The sequence below is a fragment of the Aquila chrysaetos genome, chromosome Z (genome assembly GCF_900496995.4).
Source record: "Aquila chrysaetos chrysaetos chromosome Z, bAquChr1.4, whole genome shotgun sequence".
Taxonomy (NCBI): domain Eukaryota; kingdom Metazoa; phylum Chordata; class Aves; order Accipitriformes; family Accipitridae; genus Aquila; species Aquila chrysaetos.
Window position 1 is genome coordinate 77142306 of NC_044030.1, and position 23242 is coordinate 77165547.

General features: G+C 55.8%; 1 protein-coding gene across 6 annotated transcripts in view; it reads right to left on the reverse strand.

Moving 5' to 3' along the window:
- Positions 1–6483: 6483 nt before the first annotated feature.
- The window catches only part of CNTFR (ciliary neurotrophic factor receptor), a 212789-nt gene continuing 196030 nt past the window's right edge, over positions 6484–23242 (reverse strand). For all 6 annotated transcript variants that reach the window (XM_030005484.2, XM_030005486.2, XM_030005485.2 and 3 more), the window contains 4 exons: positions 22664–22827; positions 10589–10769; positions 8619–8763; positions 6484–7708 (listed from right to left, as the gene is read on the reverse strand). In XM_030005484.2, coding sequence (XP_029861344.1) covers position 7708; positions 8619–8763; positions 10589–10769; positions 22664–22827 — 491 coding nt within the window. In that variant the 3' untranslated portion in view covers positions 6484–7707. The remainder of the gene's footprint in view (positions 7709–8618; positions 8764–10588; positions 10770–22663; positions 22828–23242) is intronic.

A 23242-nucleotide genomic window follows, 5' to 3' on the forward strand; every position in this document is an offset into this window, starting at 1 on the left:
TCCGAGCAGCGGGGAGCAGCTGGGGAGGAGGTCGGACAATGGCTGCTAGCAGCCTGCCTGGAGCAGGGATGCGGCGGCAGGGCTGGGAGTTGGTTCTGTGGACCAAACCCTCTGGTCAGCCCCTCCTGCACATCACCAAACTCCCCTCTAGTCTCTGCCCAAGGGGTTGCTCCAGGCTCAGACTCTTCCTCAGTAGAGGAGTCGCTGGAAAGCTCTGTTGAGCTGGTCTCCTTCTTCCCCAAAGGAAAGCACACTTGATGGAGCACCTGAGCATGACTTCTCCAACATCCAGAGCCTGGTGAGATGCTGTGGCCACTTTCAAACCCCAATGATTCTCCTGGAGAAGTTGCTCTCCTGCCCTGCAGCCTCTCAGGCAGTATTTGGTGAATGCCAGTGGTTTCCACAGGGGTACCCTGTCTGCATATTGCTCTGCCCTGGTTTAATCCCTGCAAGCCTTAGCTTCTAGCCCTGCATAAAACCTCACCATGCCATTTAGGAGCAGGTCAGAGTCACCAATGCCTTTCAGCTGGCCGGAAAATTGCCTGGTCTGTTGTCAGGCAAGAGCAAGGCAGAAAGTGAGCCAAGGTGAAGCCTGGACACCTGCTCACAAGTGCCCTGTGCTGGGTGGGATCCTGCTGGGAAAGGACCTGGAACAACTGCTTGGCCAGGAAATCTTGGAAGAAGGCGGCACCTGCCTTCTGCACACGAAGGGACAGTGGTTGACCCTGTCCCCAGGGCCGCCTCAGCACCAGGCAACTTCCAAAGGTGGAGGAGATGCCCATGGGGAGCTGGGAGCCATGTACCATCAATGTCCCATGGCAAAGGCTGTGAGGTGGCCACCAAGGTCACACACTGCCATCCTTGACTGCAGGATGGGGACTTCCAGGTGGTGCCTGGCTCTTTCAGCGGGAAGATCCCGTCCCTGCTTCCTGCAGACAGTGGGGATGGAGCAACCTCTCCCCGAACTGGCTGGAGTGCCTGCGCGCAATGACTCTCACCCGGAAAGGAGGAGGGGGGCCGAGGCCTCTTTGTAACCCAATCTCGTCTGCATGGGCCCCTTTGTTGTTATTACATTTATTTATTGATCCCCCTTGGGAAAACCTTAGCGGTGCTGGACTTGCCGGGCTTTATTAATGGGGGTGGGGGGTGAGGGAAGGGGAGGGGGGCCAAACAGAGAGCTCAGACCATCTGTTCCCACCAAAGGGATGGAGCAACAATAGCCATGTTTATAAAACTCCTCTGCAACTCATTGTGTTTGCGAAAGGAGAGCTTCCACATCAAAGGCCATTTCCGCTCCCGCTGCTTGGGGCCCCTCCATCTTCTAACATCCTGCAAGGATCACCCCATCTTGGTCCCCTCCTCCCCCCGGCAGCCCCGGGCGCGTGGTGAGGTGGTGGTGGCATCACCCACGGAGGGACCACCATGGCAGGGGACACCCCAGCCAAAGGGAGCATGTATCAGCCTGCTCTTGTCTGATGGTCCAGAGGGACTTTCCAAGGTGGGGGGTTCTCCTGGAAGCAATAAAACTCTACCGTAAGGCACTGTATAGAGTTTGCCAGGCACTGGTGACGGGAACGCAAATATGCCGAGCACAGGAGGCCTGTCCCCAGGCTGGCTTCATTCAGTCTACTGGAACAGCAATGTTTGTGAAGCCACTTTGGTTTTGCTCAAATTTCAGATGTGGAAAAAAAGGAAGAAAAACAAAAAACAAGCAAGGGAGTGGGGTCTGGCCACGTCAAAGCTGGCTGATGGGGTTGTTCATAATGAAACAACTGTGTTTGGCTTTGCTCTAGGCTTGTATTAGATTATCTGTTACAATCAGACATGAAGTAAGGACCATTAAACAGCAGTGAAATATTTTGACTGAACCAGTATGTTGTTTTTTCTTCCCAAAATGATCTTTATGGACAAGATGAGGGTTTAGTTCTGGCTCAGATCAAAGCTGAATGTCTTCTTGGGGACTTGGAGTTGTCAGCCATCTTCTGACCACAACCTGGCCCTGTGGCTGGGGGACAGGCTGCTGTGGGGTGAGTCTGCAAGCTGGAGGTTTGGGACATGTCCAGGCTGTCACACGTCCCCAGCATGACTCTGAATAATGGCATGTCACCCCCTGGGACTGCAGCTTCTTCCCTGTTTGCTGGTGCTTTATGGTAGCGACTGTCTCCGTGGGGTGATTCACACACGGGTTGGTGACTCTGCTGGGGTTTGTGCCCACCAGGTGTAAGGAATGGGGAAACTTCTCCTAGGGATGTGGGAACGTCCCTGTCTAGCCTTGGACAAAACTGAGGCCTCTGGAAGATGCTGCCAGCCTGCAAGAGGACACTTTGTCACCCACGGGAAAGGCCCCTCTCTGCACCGTCAGGTTGTGCAAAGACCTGATTTCCAGCCTGTAGGAGAGGCACCCTGACAGCAGGCTGGTGGCTTGGCAGGGACAGGCTGTCTCACGCCTTCGAACCACCCCTTCCGTCCTGGAAGGGGGAAACCTTCTCAGAGACTATATGATGCCTTCTTGGGAAGAAGTCCAAGTCTCTGTTGGCTGTGTCCCCTTGACCTGTCCTCCTCCAGCCTGCTGGAGGAGACGTAAGCACGGTCCCTGATCGCTCCTGGCAGGGTGTAGGAAGCACAGTGCTCTCTCACAGCACTTAGCAGCTTCCCCGGGAACTGTGCAGGAAAGAAGAAGAGGAGCCCAGACTTCTGGGAGACACTTTCATTTCATGCCTAAGCCACTACTCTGCTGCTCAGCCACACAGCTCCATTAAGTCCCCTTCTGGCTGTCTTCTTTCCATCAATCACCCCGTCTCCATGAGCAGCCCAGACACCGGATCTGGGTTATAAATAAGACAATCAATCAGCGATGCTATTAGATAAACAGAGTGGCAGAAGCCGAATTAATGCTTGGCTTTTTCTTGAAAGGGAGGAAAAAGGAGTCAATTGCTTATTAGGGGACCCTGCTGTGGTCTGGTCTCTGTGCTGCAGCTGAGGCAGGTGGGCTGTGCTCGGCTGCCGTGTCTGCGTGCAGGGAGGTTTGGGGTGCTGTGAACAGACGGTCTGTGTGGGTCATACTGGCCAGAGCAGGCAAGGGACTGGGGCAGACTGGAGGTGCGCAGGGAGGTCACAGCACTGGGGAGGTGATGGGGAGCTGGGAAGGCAATGGTGGGTGCTGCTCATCCAGCCACAGTGCAGCTTGGGGGCGAGGAGGTGTCAGAGCTGGTCTGGTGGGGAAGGAGGGCATGAGGCTGCAGGGGAAGGTGTCTGGGGACTGGGGACACAGTGCCAGGGCAGAAGCTGATCCATTCAGGATGGACATGAGGAAGAGGAGAGTCACTGTTCAGAGGCTCTTCAAACAACAGACGGCCTCTGCTGGAGAGGCATCAAGTCCTGATCTGGAGCCACCAAGGAATAAGATGGTCCAAGGCTGTCATTTGCAGTCTGCTGTGACCATCTGTCACCTCTTGCTGCTACAAGCCTCTGCCCTAGAGCACTGTGGGGATGCTCGGCACTGCTGTTACCCCCAGGGACCCCCACCTGCAGCTCCGTCTGTGTCTCTGTGTGGTGGTAGCTGAAATCGCTCAAAGCTCCTGGGCTTTTTCCTGCACCACTGGGAGCAGGCAAGAGCCTTTCCTCATGGTGGGACCCTGGTGTCTAAGCCATCCCTCCTGCCACTGGGGGAGAAAGTCCTGGGAGGGAGGCTATAACCTGCCAAGGCCATCCAGTGCTACATCTCTGTACAGGAGACATAGGCATTTTCTGAACCAATACCCTGTGGTTTGGTGTGGGGTCTTGTATTTTGCTAGACTTGACACCATTACAAGTTGAGGACTGGGAGAGTCTGTGCTCCTCCAAGTCAAGCGGACTCTATTTACATCGTCACCCCTCGCAGATGCTGCTCTTCATGCTCTCACCCTGGGGACCACCTTCCACCAGCTCCTGCTGCTTTCGCCCCCCCCCCCCCCCCCCCCCCCATCTCCCTGTTGTTGTGATGGAGGAGGACGTTTGCCCCTGGGGGACCAGGTCTACCCCTGTGCAAATAAGCAGCAGCTCTCCTCTGCCAGCTGGCTTGATGGATCCCACCTGGCATTTTTACCTGGCTGGTCAGGATGCTCTTGCGCTTGGGTCTGGCTGTGCGGCTATCAGTGTGCTTTCTTGGCAGCCGAGCCTGCCTTCACACCCCTCTGCCTCCCTACTGTCACCTGGGACTGTCTAATGTTCTGCCAGAGCCAAAACGCACTGCATCATGCCCACTGCTCATCCTTTATCCACCAAAGCGTGGTACCCCATCAAAGCCCAACAACTCATCTCTGTCAGCCTAATTTGTGATAAATATGCTGCTTGTTATCACCTGGGGTCTCCAGGCTCCTGGGAGGCTGGTGTGGGAGCGGGAAGCTTCTCCGACTATTGGGTTGAGGAAGGTGAGATCTCTGCTGGCACCCGCCTCAGGAAAGGATGCAAGAGGTGCAGTGATTCCGACCCAGTCCACTGTTCAGCCCATCGCTCAAGCGAGGGGTCTTTCTGCTTCCTACGAGGCCTCATGGCTAGGAAATAGCTCCTGCTTTCCAGCCACACTTCTGATCCCTCTTGCAGAGCCTGGGGAGCTCAGTGCAAGGCTGCTCTCGCATCAGCAACAGCCGAAAACAACACCTAAGGTGGGATTTACTGCCACATGTGTGCTGGGAAGATACAGGGACCCGTTGCACCCGGCTGATGTATTGGATTTCAGGTTATGCGATGCACAGGTCTCTCTGAGCACTGTAATTCCCTCTTTCTTCCTGTATGGATTTATACTGCTAAGTGGATGGATTTTCTGCTTGGCAGGGATGCTCCCCTGGGACCTTCCCCAGTTCGAAACATCTCTGCACATCTGTACATAATATTGCTGGGGCACTTCATGAGTGGGCTTTTATGACACCCCTTGCTTTATGGACTGCCACTTAATCCGGCCAGGCACTGCGGAGGGGCTGATGAACGGCATCCCAGAGCCAGTGGCAGGCTCTGTGCCAACTCCAGGTGCCAGAGGGTGCCTGGGGCTGTGTGTGAAAGCCACCGCTCTCAGATGGCTTCTCATACAGCTGTCCTGGACAGTGAGAGCACTGCTCCCTGGGTCCCTGAAACAGCTTGAGACGGACAGGTTTCCTCTGCTTAATAACCTGAGACAGCATGCTTCTGGACCAGGCATGGAGATCCTGGGTGGAGATGAAGGCAATCTGTCTGTCTGGGATGCTTCCCTCAGGCAAGGGCTGGGCCTGACATTTCCATCTCTGCTAAGAGCTGTCCCTTCCCCCTGCCCCAAAGAGCCATCTGCTATGGTAGATTACCCTGGCTTTTAGCACTGTGAATCCATAATTAGTGCATAATTAATTACCAGATGTTTTTAACACTAATGAAACATTAATAAATGACGGAAGCATGTTGTCTGGTAATGGAACATTAACCAGTGAACCAAGCCAGCATGCGGGGCAGTGCTGCTGCTGGTGCAGCCAAGCCGCAGGCAGGGCTGCGTGGGACTGAGCTCTCCTCTAATAAAGCCCCAGCATGGTAAAAATCACAGCAAGTGCCTGGTGGGAGCTAGCAACCTGCTTGGTGCTGCCTTCAGGCCTTGCAGAGCCATGGCTGTGGTTCCTTCACCCCCATCCTTCCTCCTACCCATCCACCCACTCACTCATCCACCCATCTGTCCACCCATGCATCCACCAATCCATCCATCCATCCATCCATCCACCCATCTGCCGACTGGAGAGATGCTGTTGGGGCACTGGGCAGTAATTTGCTAAAAAATTGAGCTTTTTTTGCCCCTGGGATGAACTGCAGCTCGATGACATCTCTGCTCCAGTTGGTGCTCACAAGCAAGGCACATGGGGAGAGGCCAGACCCCGACACGGCCCCCTTTGCTGCACCCATCACCCCCACGCTGGGTCTCTGTGAGCCCTGTCCTGATGGAAGTTTAATTCAGAGCATCTGGGCCAGTGACATTTTCCTAACGTGAAATTATTAATCAGACAAGGAAAGTGCATTAATTGAGACTACGTGCCACCTCCAGCCTCTGGGCTGCAGCGGGGCACAGGCTGGTCTCCATACTCCTGCCTGCCCGAGAGGTGTAAGGGTGCTATCAGACCTCGGGGACACATCAGATCCCCAAGGGCCCATGAACAGGGACATGGGGCACCTTCCCATCGCAGTGCGGGTACCGCACGGGGTGGTGACGACCGTCCCCTTTACGTTATCAGGAGTTATCCAGGGGTGGGCACCCCCCTTGCACCTTCTCAGGATGTCCCAAAGGCCAGTTTTTGGGTCCCTCAGCCCCCCGGGGAGATGATGTTATGGGCTTAAGCCCTGGGGCAGGTTCCAGGGGGTGTTGTGTGTGTGTGTGTGTCCCTCTCACTGCCATCCCCATGTCCTCCCCATCACAGCCAGCACCACGTACGTGAGCAGGCAGCCAAACCCATCCACTCCAGCCAGAGGGGAAATAACACCCAGAGCTGCCAGTCATCATGAAATGATCATTTAATGAAGACCGTCTCTCCTGGTGCATGTGTGTGTGTGCGTGTGTGCATTGTCTCTGTGTGAGCTTTTTTTTATCCCCTCTATTATTATTTTTTTTGATTTTTTTTTTTATATATATACATCTATAAAAAATTCAAATACAGCATGTCAACAGTGGGAATACTAGGACGTACGGTATTAAATACTGCGCTTGGGTCCAGGCAGGGGCAAAAGGAGGTGTCTTTACAAAACAGGGCTTGGGGCAGGATGGGGAGGAGAGCAGAGCAGGCATGGGGACAGCGGGGGATAGCGGGGGACAGCAGGGGACAGCGGGGGACAGGTCTGCAGGGCTCCAGCTCTAAAGGCAACAGCAGAGCTATTCTGCTTTTGTTGGAGAATGAGACAAAGACGTCAATGGGGGCGATTCCCTGTATCCAACGTGGTTAAAAGTTTGGGGCTGATGTGGGGATGGGGTTGGGGGTGGCGAAGGCTCCTGCAGGGTGCAGCAGGGGGGGGAGCTGGAGGGGCAGCTCTCCCAGGTGATTGGCAGGGGGCAGGGGGGTTTTATCGGTGTTTCATTTCCTTTTTTTTCCCATTAAAACCCTGCCAGCTCCCTGCTCCTCACCACACTTGTGAAAGCCACCAGTTCTTCCCTCCATCGTTCCCTTGGAGGGGACCAAGACCCCCCACCTGTGCACCCCTCCAGCTTCGCCACACGGTCAAGAGCTCGGGGGAGCGAGTCCGGTCCTTGGGAGACCCCCTTCTGCCATATGGGGGTACACAGCTGGGAACATCATTCCCCTCACCACCACCCCCATTTTCATATCCCCTTTTCTCGGTGCGCCGTCACGCTCCCTGTCACCCGGGTGGGCGGCGGGGCGGCGGGCACGTCTTTGGCATGGGGGGGTTAGCTGTATGAGCGGGGTCCTCGGCTGCGGTACGGTGCCCGGGCTCGCTTCGCTTTGCTGGGGAAAGGGGGACGGGGATGGGGGGGGACAAGTGCGTCTCCTCGCTCCGGGCTGGGAGAAGATTTTGCAGCTCCCCAGGGGACGGCGGCAGCTCTGTCCTCCTCCGAAGCAATGGCGAGAAGTGTGATACGTCCTCAACGTGTGCAAAATCGAAGAGATAAGAGACTCAACCCGGGAGGGGGGCAGCAGGGCAGGGGGTGGTGGCGGCGGTGGGCGGTGGGAAGGCGTCTGCGCTGGGCTGCGACGGACGGACAGATGGGGATCTGCGAGCAAGGAGGAGAGGAGTCACTGGTCCCGCTCCGGGCTCAGCTGTGCCCAGCCACCAAGGGGACACACCGAGCAGCATCTGGCCTTCTTCCATAGGGTAATTCACCCCTTCCCAGAACCCAGCTGCCCAAACCCATCACCTCCACCTCCTCCTCCCAGGGCTGGACCCTGCCCATCCACCGCCTCTCCCACTGCCACTGCTAACGTCACACGTGGAGATGACACAGCTGGAGGAGAGAAGAGGACACTGCACCCACGGGAACTGCCTTGTGATGGCTCCTGCTTGGGCACCAAAGGATGGGTGGCATGTCCTTTATCCCCCAAAGTGACACATGTGGCTGCTGCCAGGATCGATCCCCCAGTCTTTGGGCAGCATGGGTACAGTGAAAGGGCATGGGGATGGGGGGACCCATGAGACCGCAGCCATGACCCGGAGCGGAATGGGGCATTTGGGGGCTCTCCAGGCCGCCAGCTCTGTTCTAAGCCAAACCAAGGACATTTTTGAGATGCATCTCTGAATTTTCTGATCTCAGACAATTCTTCCATCACTATGCAAAGGCCTTAGACTTCCACGTGGTTTCTTTGCCTCTTAGAAAACAGCAGTGGGAAGGGGGGAGGACTCCTGAGAATGAGGCATCAAAGACTGACTCCTTTGCAGGAAAATGTTTGAAAAGCCATTTTTGAGATCTCCACCAGAACACTCAATCTGGAAAAGCAGCCAGATTTGGTGCATTGACAAAAAACTGCAAGAAAAACCCAAATGGCTTGTTCTCAATGCCCTTCACTCACAGCCTGGTTGGACCACCCCCTTCCCAACCATGCTGGAGCCCCTGAGGTCCCCATATCCCTGCCCCCTCCCAGCACCCACATCCCCTCTCTTACACCCCCAGTTTGGAAGATACTCACTAAATAAAGAGGACACCATAGGCAGCCAAGACCAGTCCAGCTGTCCAACACACTGCCACGGCCCCACTGCCCACCACAGCCCCCTTGTCGCAGATCTTGGTGGTGGGGGGCGGCATGAAAGAGGAGGTGCTAGCGCTTGTTGTCTCTGCAGGGAGGGAGAGTGGATGGTTAGGGGACCCAGGGTGTCCTTGGATGCATCCCATAGGGGCAGCCTCACTCCCATGCCGGTGGTGACACGGTACCGTCCCATCCCCAAATTGCCCCTCTCACTGCCATGCCACACTAGGGCTGAGCTGGGGGCTGGGATGATAAGCCAGGGGATGGTGTGTCCATGAGATCTTCCCTGCTCTGGCACTGGACCTACTGCTCGGAAATGCTTGTACTCCCAGGCAGAGCTGGGTATCCCTCCTGGTCCCATCCTGCCCAGCCAGGCTGCTCTGTGTATCAGCTCTGTAGAGAATTTTAGCTAAGAAGTCAGGATGACATGGCCACGAGTGCTCGGCAGAGAGCATCACCCAGCCAGGGAATGTCCCCCAGACATGGCTGCAGCTGGTGGGCTGGCTCACAGGGCTTGTTCTCCTCTGTACAGGACCAGATGGGTTGCCTGTCCCTGTGGAGGGCTGCAGGATTGCAGGGGGGGCTTGGATGGGCAGTCAGGCTAGGGCAACTTCAGTCACATCCAGAGGGTCTCAGAGTGCTCCCGGCCAGGCTATCTGGGGGGCATGCTGGGGGCCACAGGGGGTCTGTCTTCGTGTCTTTCAGACTCCACTGAGGTGTCACAGTGAGGCTCAGCTGTGGAGCTGGGGTGTCCCACATCAGCCCTGCATGGCTGCACCCAGCTGCACGCACAGGCACATGTGTGCGAGGGACATGTGTGTGAAGGACACGCATGTGCCTGCACAGGGAGCAGGCAGGTGCCATTGGGAGTGGCATTTGCATTTAGCACGATGCAGGTGGGTATAGAAGCAAACCCAAAACTCTGACACCAGCACTGCTGCCAAGGTGTGCCTGCACTCCTTGCGGGGGTTTATGCCCCTGGGGACGAGGGGCTGTAAATCCCTGCTGCTGCCTGAACCCCCAGTTGCTCTATTGGATGCTGTTTCTGCAAAAGGAGGTGTCTCCGTGTAGGAGGCACCTCCACCCGCTGGCAGCGGGGCTTGCACCTACCACATCCCCATGCAGGGAGCATTGCCAGGGCCTACAGAGGTGCGTGCACAGCTCTGGCAGCACACGGCTTGCACGCACGTGCTGGAATCTGTACGCACATCTGGGCTAGAGCTTGGAGGGTGGGGGCACTGAGCACTCCCCCTCCCCACACGCCAGCTCACATGTGCCGCCCCAACTAGAAGCCTGGTCACTGCCTGCCTGCCTGCCTGCACACCAGTGCTTCCCCCTGCCCTGCTGCTGGTGCCAGCCAGGGGAACTGGCGCAGGGTCCGCTCCAGCCCTTCTGGGAAACGGAGGGCTGATAACGCCCATTTGGACACAGTCCCAGCTCTTTCCTAGAAACAGAGGCTTGTTAACTTTGTGGCTTTTATTTTGAATTGGCATCGCTCCGAGCCATTGTGCGGGGTCGGAGGTGTGGAGGGGGTAGGACTGGAGAGGGAGGGCTGGAGGGGGGCAGCACTTGAAAGAATAATAATAGTAGTAGTAGTAGTAGTAATAATAATAATAATAGTAATCCCAGCTTTGTTATCAGACCCCAAGCATCCTGGTGAGGAGGATGCTGGAGCCAGGTGAGCTGAGTCAGCACCCCTCAGGCCACGGTTGCATCCGCTCCCAGGGCCATGGGTGGGGGGGACACAAAGTGTAGGGTGAAGGGCTGCAGCACCCCTGGGTGCTGGGGGGGATCTCCTTGGCTGGGGGTGAAACTTGCACAGAGCCGGACAGGGGGTCTCCTCAGGAGCCAGGACTCCTGGGTTCCCCCCTGCTGTGGGCACAGCCTGTATATACTGGGAGGGGGGCTCTCACCTGTGACCTGGGCCTCCGTGGTGAGATGCTTGGGCTCCTCAGTCCAGGGGGTGGCATGGACGGCCACGCTCCAGTCACTCCACGTGCCGATGTCATTGTCTTTGGCCGCCACCTGGATGATGTACTCCTTCCCAGCATAGGCATCCGTGATGGTGTGTGAAGTCCCGTCCGACAGCTCAACCTGCGGGCAGCAGCGGGGAGGGGGGGACGGTCAGAGGAACCCTTGGTACCGGGAGGTGTAAGACGATCAGTGTGTTCAGCTCGGTTAGAGGATGGTAACGAGACTTTTGCAGCACTTTGGGAAGCGCTATAGGGTTTTGGGCAGAGGCATGAACCCAGGACAGGGATGCAGGGGGAGAATGCTCCAGCTGCAACTAAGCCAAAGGTCTGGTGAGTCCCTGTCCCGCTCCCAAACTCACGGTGCAGGAGCAGAGCGGCTTCCTCTAGAGGTCACCAGAAACTAGCAGATGTGCACACAGGCTCCGCTTGGACATGTTAGGATGGCTGGGAGCCCGACATCCAGGGCAGCGGCTGGGGTGCACGAACACACTTTCTGGGCATCACTGCCACTGCTGGGAGGAGGCTTCCCCCACCAGCACACCTCTGGCCACCCTGCTCCTGTGCCTGCTGGCGTGCCACCAGCTTGGCTTGCATCCCTTTGGCTGGGCCCTTGGACAAGGATCAAGCCGAGTGCAGCCATCTTTCCTAGAAAAATTCCCTCTGTCCTGTTGTCACTGCAGCCTGGGCCATGGGAGGTCCTGCCATCCTCCTGGAGATGCAGCTGCCGGTGCAATGGTTTAACCCCAGATTGAGTCCACACCTTCTGGGGATCTCTGATCCTCTTGGTGCTTGGCTCAAGGACAGAGGGATGCAGGTGCTCAGCAGAAATGCACCCACATCGCATGGCCACCACCAGAGAAAACATGCCTGGGTGATAGAGGAGGAGGGCTCAGCACCCTAGTGACCTTCCAGGGATGGAGCCAGGCTTGGCCTCAGGGTGTTGAGGGCACAGAGGGGACCAGGGCAGGAGCATCCTGCAGAGGCTGCATGGGAGATCACCCTCCATCCAGTCTCTGAGGCTGAGGACCAACACACTGCTGGCTTCATTCCCTCCCTGCACTGCCTGTTCATGGCATGGGGGGGACACAGGGCACCCCTTGTCCTTCCCCTGTGCCCTGGCTGACACAAACCACCTTCTCTCTGGACACATGTTGATAATAAAGATGCTGGGGGGATGAGGGATGGTGTGGGTCTGACGCAGCCCATCTGCAAGTGCTGGTGCCCAGCCAGGGGCTCATGCTGCAGCAGAACAAGCAGCACTTCACGGGTGTGCGGAACTTCATGGTGCAACCCGTGTGGGGTCCTCCACATCTCCCCAGCCACCCAGGCAAAGGTCAGGCAAAGGATCCCACTGCCCTGGGGAGTACCGACAGCTGAGTTTAAGATCTCAGTTCAACGACAGGAGCAAGATGGAGCCAAAAACTTCTGCCTGGTCCTTGATCACATCCCGAAGCCCAAAGAGAGAAAAGCTGCAATGTTGAGGTGCCCGGGGGTACCTGGGCAATGTACCTGGGGGATAAGGCTGCCCTGGCACTGCGGCTTTACACACGCAGGGATGGTGTGCATAGCAGGGATGCATGTGATGGCCCAGCCAGTGGCCAGCATGGTTAATCTCATCACTCTGCTGCTTGCAGGGGTACTTGAAAAGCAGGAAGCCACCCTGAGAAAGACCCAGCCCTTTTCCAGTCCCCCAATACAGCACATGCAACATCCCAGCACAGATTTAATCCCTTTGGCACACAAACTGCAGCCCCCCCCCCCCCCCCCCGACTTTTACAGCTGCTCTGGGGCATCCCTACCAGGGAGGGGTGCACTTTTGCTTTCTTGCTCCAGGTGACAGCCTTTCCTTTCCTTTTTCCCTCTCCCAGGATGGCATCCAGCCTGCTGCCCAGCACAGCAGGGCCCTTGGGCTCTGTGCTCCCAGCTGCCCACACCACCCGGCCCGAGCCCGCCGGAGCTCCACATCTGGAGCACATCTGGAGGCAGGCCTGGCTTGTCCCCTCTCCAGCTGTCAGGGAGCAAAGGGCCTCCTGCCGCCTGCGAGGTGCAAAGCTGCTACCAAACCTCAGCAGGGGAGCAGCATGGAGAAAGGCATGTGTCCGTCTCACCGCTGAAGGTTTTGGGGCTGGATGGGGGGAGGCCGAGTCCTGCCTTTCCTCGCACCGCTGACTTGGGGCTGACACCCATGGTGCCAGTGGGATGCAAACAGGGGATGCTGGTGGTTTCACTGCAGGGCTTGTGCGAAGTTGATACATGCCTAAGCCCTAAAACACCATTAGTCAAAGCACTGGGACAACTGGTGCCCGAGTCCATGCCTTCCATCCAGGGGACACCTTCCCACCGCACCACAGGTCTCACCATCAGGTCTGACTTGTTAGCATGGGGGCAGCTACTTGGGGTACCCACCAAGGGGGTCTGAGGTCAGAGCCTGGCTGGAAGAAACCTGTCATGGGGGGCAGGTGAGCCCAGTGACCCCAGTGGGGCTCCGTGCAGGGTCTCCCTGAGCTTCCAGCACACTGAAGAGGCTGAGAGCCAGCCCTGGGGTCACAAGTGCTGCCTCTTGTCCAGATAACGGGGTCTGGCTTAGAGCAGTTTAGCAGCTTGCAGGTCCCCAGCACAGTCTCTACTGGGGGGTTGCTGCTCCCATCCTGGGGCTGGGCACAGTGCATCCTGCAGGAAAAGGGTTTTGGACCATTTCACTGATGGGATAGGTGAAAACTGAAATCCTGTGAGGTCTCAGCAGAAGGGAAGATGGGGAAAAGAAGATGAGGAGAATGTGGACAAGAAGATGAAGAGGATGCTGGTCCCTCCTGGAGGACATGGCTGTGCATCCTCCAACCCTTGGGGGTCTTGGCTGAGACACATCCCACCAACCCCCAGCCCTGCTCAGCCCAGGACCAAAACCAGAGCTGCATCAGGGTCCTCAGAGGTGACGGGCTCTTGGCAATCACTGCTGCACCCAGCAGAGCTGAGGAGACAACTTCTGCACCCTCTTCTCATAAGGACACACCTTCGTGGCCCAGGCCCAGGGTAGGCAAGACAGGAGACCCACCAGGTTGTGAATCACCCAGCCTGTGCAAAGCATCGCGCTTGGCAGGGCACCTCCCCACAGCCTCGTGGCACACTGAGGCTGTCCCTGCCATCCAGCCCCTGGGATTCAGGCCTCTGCCGCTGGCTCCAGTCACTGCTCGCAGGCATGCTGCTTGGCACAGCAGGATGGGATGCATGTGCAGCACCGTGCACATCACACAGCGGGTACCTGCCTGGATGGGATAAGCCCAGAGCTGTTTTGTGGCATCCACCAATTTACACTGCCAAGGTGATCAAGCTCAATTAATTCCTAATGCCAATTAAATTAAATGAAACCTCACTGGGTGAGCTGCCAGTCCCCTGCAAGCCTGTTTCTCCCAGCCTGGCCTGTGCTTGGCTGTGGATGCCTTGGAAGCAGGGAATGAGCACAGGGCTCAGAAAGATGCTGGGGTTATCTGGCTGGTGTGTGGGTGTCTCTGGGTCTTTCAGCATCCTCTGAGCCCCCCGGCTGCTCCCTGAGCCCCGCAGCAAGCAGGCTGCGGGCAGGTCAGCCCTGCTGAGGTCCTGCTGGCCTGGCCAGGCTGCTGCTCCATCCAGAGTGTTTTCTCCAGCGCAGAGAGCCCTCCTGGCTGAGCGCTTCCTCTTGGGAGCAATTCCTGCCTCTCCCCAGCCGCAGCCAGCCTGCAGCTGAGTGTTTGCAGATGGGGCATCACAAGCACAACAGGGTCAAGGCTGTGCTTTGCCTGGGGGGGGGGATGTTCCTCCAGGACCCAGGCTGGAGGACCTGGAGGACCTTCCTTGTAGGGCCTGGCAAGGTGCTGCACTAAGCCCCTCTTTAGCAGACAAAAAGAGAAGGCATAGACTGCAGCATCCATATCTCCCCACACATAACTACGTCTGCACGTAGCACTTCTGAGCTGGGCAGCCAGGAGACACATCCAACATTTGCCATGGTGGGTAAGTCCCTGGGTGGGTGCCCGTGGCTCAGCACAGAAGTGCAGAAGCAGATGGGAAAGCACACAGGGACCGGGTCCAACTGGACACAGACAGCGAGAGCTGGGGCAGGACACACACTGGGGAGGTCGTGGGGGGATGGATGGACACACAGCATCAAAGGCAGAGGGAGAAATTCCTTAATCCGCGTCCCCGCCACACAGAAACAAAAGTTGGAGGAAGGCTGCACATGGTAATTTTTTTGGCCGGGGGAGTCTGCGTGTCGTTGCCTGCCTTTGTGCAACTGCCAAGAGTCACTCCGGCTGGCTGTGAAGCACTGCCCAGATTAATGAGGGATCAGTAGCCAGTGCAATGCAGAGCTATTAGCATTGGGGAAAAAAAAAAAAAAGAGAGAGAGAGAAATGAAAAAAAGCCCTTGAACCCAATAATTCAGCCGACAGCTTGCTGAGGACAGTGTGGGCTGGGATCCCATTCCCTGCCATGGCCACATACTCCCATCAGCCTGCTTAGAAAGATAACAGGGCTGCCGAGGGATGGCCGGTGCCCATCCACAGCCCAGAGCACCAGGATGAGCCCAGGGGCCAGTGTGATACTGATGGGATTGGGACAGACACCTAGGGTAGGTGAACGGGAGGATTTCCCAGCACCTGGCTTTCCCCCTGTCCGTGCTGATCCCCCCTGCACATGTGCTGGAGGACTGGAGACATCCACATGAGCCATCCACACCATGCACCCCAACAGGGGACATCCATGCGTGCCCTTGTCCCAGTCCCTGCCTGCAGAGTTTTGGCACTGCCTTGCAGTGCTCGGCACAGCAGGAGTTAAAGAAGCCATTCTGCCCCCCACCCCCCAGCTCCCCACCCAGCCCACCCTGCCCCAGGGTGCCCTGGCAGTAAAAAATGTCACTGTGCTCTGTTCCCACCCACACTCTGCTCCTGGTCCAGCGTGACCAGGTAGCAATTACTTGCAAACAGGGTGATGCTCAGGCAGGTCTGAAGCGCAGATGGCCTTTAGAAGGGGATGGAGGGGAAAAAAACCCCAACTCTCCCTGCCCCAGCAGCTGGGCTGGGGGCTGGTATATGTTGGAAGGAGGCGGAGGAGGAGAAGGGGGGATCAGATGCCTCCTTCTCTGCATCCCACATGAAAATGTGTTTGCTGGCTCCCCTGGGGCAGCAGTGGCTCTGCTTTCCATTCTTTGACACCTCCTGCTCCCTAGCGCGGCTCCCAGTGTGGGAAGGGGCTGTTCTTCTGCCAGGAAGGTGGCAATGAGGGGATGGGGGGCTGGCATCCCTCAGTCCCATGGCAGGGATGCACCACCTCTGTGCATGCCAGGACAGAGACCACATGCCTGTCCCAGGTGTTGTATGGAGCCTCAATGAGCCTGCCTTGCCCAAAATAAAAGGAGCACCCCGGCTATTGTAGGGTGAAGCTGATCTGCTGACACAGACTGTGCCACCCACAGCAAGCAGGGGAACGTGGAAGGAAACCCCTCCTAAGAGCACAGACAGGATCTGCCATGCCTCTCACGTCCTCACAACCTCCTCCACCTCTGGATGCTCCCTGGGTTATCCTGGATAATGGGGGAAACGGGAACTGGGAGGGGGACGGGGCATCCCAGTGGGCTTGATTTCACAGCCTCTCTTCCCCATAACAAGTGGCCAGATCCTGCCACCTGGCTGCAAGGTGTTCTGCTGGGACTCATGCTACACAAGTAGCTGCTGTTTCAGGTGCCTTCAGTCCCTGCAATTGTAGGGGGATCCTGGCAGGCTCCCACCTGCTCTGGGGAACAGGCTAAACCAAAAGCAGGAGTAACCCTAAAGCAAGCTGCCCCAATGCTGGGAAGTGCAGGAGCGTCGCTGCAAACAGCCACTGCTGCCTGCGAAGAGATGTCACCAAGCATAAAATAAATGTTCTGGTTTTTCCATTTCAAAGCCGTGTCTGGAGAGCAAATAGGTCTGACATTCATTACTAATAAGCAAGCCCCCAAATACCTCCTCCTTCTGCAGCACTGCAGGAATCAGTTGGGCTAGCCCCAGACAAAACTTTCTGCCTGGACTCTGGAATAACTAAAAGGTTGGGAAAAGTGAATGAACCCCGCTTATTCTCTGCCAGCTGGGTAGTGGAGGAGCCCAGCAGGGTCTGAGCTGCGGTCCCTGCTGTCACCCCCCCAAAAAAGGCTGTTGTGCTGCTGGTCTGGGAGGACAAGTTAACACGAGGCTCCTCTGCAGCCTGCATTGTGTCACACCAGATGCAGTTAAATGACTCCCTTCTGGCTTAAAATAAAGAGCATCTTTGAAAGTGGAGCTGTGAGCTCGTCAATAACGGGACTCTTCCTCCGGATGCACTGTCCCCTCCTGCCAAGTGACAGCTGGCAGAGCTCGCTTTTGCTTCTGGCTGTGGGTAGGATGGGATCAGGGATGCTCAGGGTGCTCAGCACCAGCTCTAACCCCACCCAGCACTGGCATCTGCTGCCCGCAGATGCATTTACCACAGTGACGCAGTGGGCTGGTGGTGAAAGCAGACGGATGCAGCTTGTGTGTGGGCATGGCAGGGCACGGGCATCTGCCCGGCATGGTCTGCATGTGGACAGGGAAACTAAACTTGCCAGCGCCATCCTACCTGCACGTAGCTGTGCGAGCATGGAGGTGAACACAGGCACACGGGTGTGTGCATGAGTGCTCTGCTGCTCAGTGGCACCTTTACAGCTGCCTTTGGAGGCCTGATCCTGCCAGGTGCTCAGAACTTCTCGTCACTAGCAGTTCCCAAGGGGGCTGAGAGCACCCAGACGGTGCCAGCCAACAGTCCCGAGCCCGGCTCCATCCCTCGAGCTGGGGTGGGGATAGAAAAGGTGATTTCTGAGCATTTCCCACCTCCCTCCTCCTCTGAGGCACCCTCTGCTTGAGCCCTGCTTGTCCCATGCCAAGCTGTGAGCGACACTATTACAGCCTCAAAATTTTGCTCCCACCTATTAATTCTTTTTTTTTTTTTCCTTCTTTTTTAATCACTGACTTTGCAGCCAGGAGGGGAAGGGAGAGAAGTGCCGCAATAAAAGCTACCAGGCGTGAAGCTGTAACCCAGCTCACTCAGGGTGACCTCCCTGCCAAGGTTGCCTTGCAAAGAGAGGGAGCGCAGGCAAAGCAGCAGAGGCACAGGGGGATGCAAATGGGCGCGAAGAAGCGCGCCCACCGCAAAGTGACATTGCTGCCACGCCGGCGGGGATGCAGCTGCGGCAGGCGGTGGCACTAATTGCCTTCCCCAGCTCCATCCCTCCCCCTTGGCCGTTGCAGGCAGGATACACATTAACACACACTTTCAGGTTATTCCAGGCTGCCCCAAGGCAGGAACTTACAGAGACAGCCTGTGAGATTCACCTATTTGACTGAAAAATGTTGCTTTGCCTTGGGGGATAAGCCTGAGCCCACCGTGGCAGCCACCCGCCAACATATGAGTGACAGTGGCTGGCCCTGAGAACCGTGCCCTCCTCACACCAATGAACTCTACTACCAAATATTTGGCAATACCCTCATATTGCCCATTCCTGTCCCCAGATCCCCATCTTTTGCCCAGATCAGAGCTGCTCAGCAGTAGAGCCGGCACAGATGCCCGCATCAGGGGCTCTGTGGCCCCAGCTCCTAAAATCCCAGGGTGGTGGGAGCACCTCTGCTTGCTTTTCCAAAGAAGGACGTTTCCAGCCTTTGCAAATGCTCACGGACATGGCTCTAATGCTTCCAAAACAGAAGAGGAAGGAGACAACCCAACCACATTATTAGCTTTAAATATCTCATGACCTTTTACTGCAAATCTCAAGATCTGAGGCGCAGCCCGCCTCACGGTTCATTAACATTTCATGTTGTCAGTGCAGCCAATGGGTTCAATTAGACTTCGCGACGGCATCTGCAAATTGCTGGCAACCCACCGGAGGAAATCCTCCTTCAGCCTGGCCGCCAGCTCTGACGCTGCTTAAGAAATACCTTCTGAGCCTTGCCACGTTCCCGGGACATGCACTGAGCTGTCAGTGCTCAGTGCTTGCGATCTCCCCCCAAAAATTGGGAAAAGGGGAGAGCCTGCTCCAGCAAATGCTATCGGGCGGGAGCAGACTGGGTGCAAGACCTGCCCTGGGCTCCCCAAAGATGCTCGGGATGGTGCCTGGCCACCCGCCTGCATCTAGGGGTACGCATGCAGACATGCTTGCAGGGAGATCACATGTGTGAGCGTGGCGATCGCTGCTGTTGCGAGTTAACTGAAGGAGCCTGTAAAACCAGAAACAGGCTATTAGCAATCCATTAGGAAAGGGTATCCAGTTCCAGCCTAGGTAAGCCATTAGAGGAACATCTGAGAGCATTAGGAGAGCTCGCTTGGGGCCAGGATGGGGCTATAAAACAGAAGAGGAAACCACGCTAATCTGGCTTGAATTACAAACTTAAAAGCAGGAGAAAAATAAAGGATACCCTAAACATTTAATGTTTTATATTTAGGAGACAGAAGGGGAGATTCTGCCAAAAGGAGAGAATAAAAAACCTGTTTAGGCTACAAATATCCCATCTCTCTTCTGGCAGCAGAGAAACCACCAGCCCCTCTTCCAGAAAGGGAGGAGCATGACTTTAAAGTTACTTGGGTTTCAGAGCGAGCTCGGTGCTGGTGGGGCGGAGGGGAGTCACTGGCCACCCGATGTGGCACGATGTGACACGGCTGCATCCTGAACAGCCAGGAAATACCGGTGCCCGGGTTCGACGGAGCTGCTGCGAGGCAGCAAGATGGTGCAAGGAGCATCCAGCACACGCCCCGCTACCCGCTCACGTGGAAACTCATCATCATCATCCCTCCACGATAATAATTCCCAGAGCACATCATCGTAACTCCCAGAGCAAACTGCAACACGAGAGCTGCTAAGTGGCTTGAGCAGAAAGGTGGTGCTGAGCAGGGGAAAGGGAGTGCAAATGGCATGCTGGGGCTCAAACCCACCTTTGCAAAGCACTGGGAAGGGGATGAGGGTGTCCCACCGACCCTGGGTCAGCCCCAGATATTGCTTGATGGAGGGGATGCTTGGGCCAAACATTGCTTGGCTCTCTCTGGGGGGAAATTGCACTTATGGCTAGCTTGCGTAGTGGTGGTCTCAGTAAGATCCACCACTCCCACCACGGATGGCTTCATCTTCTGGTGCCAAGCCCTGGCATTATTAAAATCCTGAAAGGAAGAGCCTGGGAGAAAGCAGGCGCTGATTGAATCAGGCCCTATGGTATTCGACAGCTCGACATCCATCTGATCCTATTAGTGCTCATTCAGTCCTGCCTGCTGAGGTGCTGTGCATAAATCAGACCCTGCAAAGATAACGGGAGGTGGAGGAGAGAAAGGGGAGCTGCTGCTTCTGCCAAGAAATGCCACATGTGAGCAGGGCCTGCATGGATATTCCTGGCTCTGGGCAGTCTCCGGTGCTCCCTTGTGGGTTTGCTCCCACAGGGATGCTGGGCTTCCTGCAGGGCTGCCAAGGGGGTGGCAGGAGATGCTTAAAACCCACGGCCAGTGCATGGATGGGTTGCCACGAGGAGGCAAGGACGGGGCTCAGCATCGGGACCTTGGGCACACAGGGATGGGCCAGAGCATGAGGTTACCCAGCTCCTCCTGGCTGCTGGTGGACACTTCTCCTCTCCGCGCCAGGCTCCCAAGCTGTCATGTTGTCAGCAAGCAAGTTGTGTGCAATGGCTTTTCCATGCCGGCAGCCAGCGGGGACAGCCAGAACCAAGATGGGAGCCAGCTTGTAGCAGGAGACCTTCACCTCGGTTAAGAGAGTTAAGACACCCCCATGCAAGCACGGCATACATGACCATTGCATCCTTTCTCAGGGCACTTGTCCCTTCAAGAGACACCCAACACCACCACCGTAGGATGAGCTGGATGGCTGAGCTAGGCTTGGCCCTACCAAACCATGTCCTTCCCTTTCCTGGCTGGATTTGGGGGAATGGGGACACCCCCCAAAATGCCAACAAGCAATAGGTCAAGCAAAGCAGACCTCAGCATGGCTTGGGCATGCTCCCAGCATGCTGGCATCGGTGGGGTTCACTTTTGGGTGCAAACTCCTGCATTTGCAGGGTGCCCAGCTGGGCTAAGCAGGCTGAGCGTGCCAAGGGGGTCTGGGCTCAGAGCAGCTCTGGCTGCTGCAGCGCTGCCAACCCCTGGTGTTTGGGAGCTGATTGAATTAGGCTTCGCAAATAATTCATCTGATGAATAGTGGCAGTTTTCCTCAAATCATCCACAAATCAGATTTTTCATTACCCAGCCGGTGGGGCAGAGAGTCAGAAAACAAGGCTGGTACCTCACTCACTGAATGCTTGCACTTGCTTGCCGAGCAAATTATTCCCCAAACACACTTCTCCATCAGTCAGTGACGGGGGACATGTCTCTTGCAAGGAGATATTGATTAAAAGCGGTACTCAGGACTGCTGTGCCCTCCTGGGATGCTTGGAAATGAGCCCTTCTTGGCCCTCCTTGCACCTACCATGAGGCATGGTACCTCAAGCCCTCTCTGCAGCTCAGGGTATCTTTAAATAGGAGAAATAAAATTTTTACTGCTCTAGAACTGCCTTTTCCAGCCAGGGTTGCCCTGCCACCAGTGTTGTTAACACCTCCATGTATTTCCCACCATTGCTGCCTGTCTGAGAGCACTGGGGAGGCCACACTGTCCCCCCTGAGGGTGTCGAGGTGGGAGGCAGCTCACTGGCTCTCGCAACATTTTTGGGTGCAAACCCCTACATTTGCAGGGTGCTTGGCTGAATCAGGCTGTGGCAGGATAAAAACATCAGCTTTTTCCACAACAGTTTCACACCCTGAAAAAAATGACATTGTGTTTGGTACTTCCCATTAATTCTTCCCCTTTTCTCACAGCTTCTACAATTCAAGCATTTCCCCCCCAAGTGAAAAAAAGTATCCACAGCAAACTAATACCCAATCTCCACCTCTGCTTTCTTACCCCTCGGGACGGTCCATGGATGCTCTCCTGCTCCCAGGAGGGAAGCTAAGGGCAAAGAGACAAGCAGGAAAACCCTCTCCCAATGATTTTCAAAGCCATCAGCAAACGCTTCAATCTGAAACACAACCTGTGGTGCTGACTTGTCAAAAAACCCAAGGAAGGCAAAATGAAAAAGTCGCTGAGATACTGCCATCTTGCAGAGACACAAACAAATCCTGCCATCCTCTCTCTCAGCCGTTTCTCTCCTTAGGAAAAGCTGGCCGGCAGAAAATCCCCCTCGGCTCCACAACACAAGTGAGCTCCCAGGGGACCGGGTGCTGCCTCCTATTTCTCTTTTTTTGAGGGGGCGGGGGGCAATATGCTTTATCAAGCAAAGAACGTAATTGGCTTTCGACTGGCCCAGCTGAGTGCAGAGGGGATGCTGGATGAGCCATGCCAGCGTAGCAGCAACTCTCCTCGAGCAGCAGATTGCTTTCCTTCACAAGCTGAGCATGCAAGAAGCACACAGAGGAAAAAAAAAAGCCTATTCGTTATCTTCCTGCAGCTAACAAATGAAATCTGTCCTCCAGGCTGCCAAGGATTTCACTGACTATTTTTTTTTTAAAGAAACAAGAAATAAAAGTAAGAAATACGATAACATCGCGGCAATCGCTCCGTGACTGTGCTCTGAGTTACGGCAAGCGGTATTTTATCTTCAGTTCAAAATCTAAATGTGGCAGAGGCGCATTTAAATGTGGTGACATTTATACTTTAAATGCCTTTTACATCTCGTTGGCAGGTTTTATATAGAACATATGTATGGAAAGTAGATAGGGGCCGTGGATGAAAATGCGGAGCAGGGAAAACCTGCAGAGCCATTTGTAGGCAGAATGTGAGTTAAAAGAAAGATGGAGAGGAAGAGAGAAGGGAGGGAGGAGAGACAGAGAAGGAGAGGAAAAAAATCTGGGTTGCCTGGGCAGTAAACAGACATTTTTTTTGGTCCCTGACCACTTGTTCCCAGTGCAACTTGTTCCCAGGCACCAGCTCCCCCCGTTCCCTCCTGTCCCGGACAGCTCAGCATCACTTACGTGTTGCCACTGGTCCAGGATGAGGGGCCGATACCGCAGGAAGAACTTGAGCGGGAAAGACTCGGGGTCGGGCCAGGATGAGGGGTTTTGCCATGACACTTCCAGCCTCCGAGGGTTATTGGGCACGGGTTTGGCCACCACGCTCTCCGGCGGGTCCGGCTTTACTGGAAGAGAAGAGGGTGGCTGGTAAAGGTTTGCACATGGCATCCTTCCCTACACCCCTTGGCACAGCTGCCTGGGCTTTGCGCCGTGTGTTTTCCAAGGGGAGCAGCCAACATACAGAACATCCTTTTCCTAAACTAATTAGATGCAAATCACCTTTTCTTCTCTAGGTCAGTGGTATGGCTGTCCTAGCTCAAAATAACCACCGTCAAGGAGGTGCCACTGCTGAAGAGACATGGAAACAACCTGGCGAGTGTAGAGAGCATCCCTCCTCCCCAGGTCTACTTGGGTCAGAGCGAGGAGCCCACCAAGCCCAAATCCTGCACTTTCCTCACACCTCATGATTTTTGGTGGTCTGACCCACATTCAAACCCACTTACCATGTGGTAATGTGGCAGAGTTTGGCCCTTGGGTTTA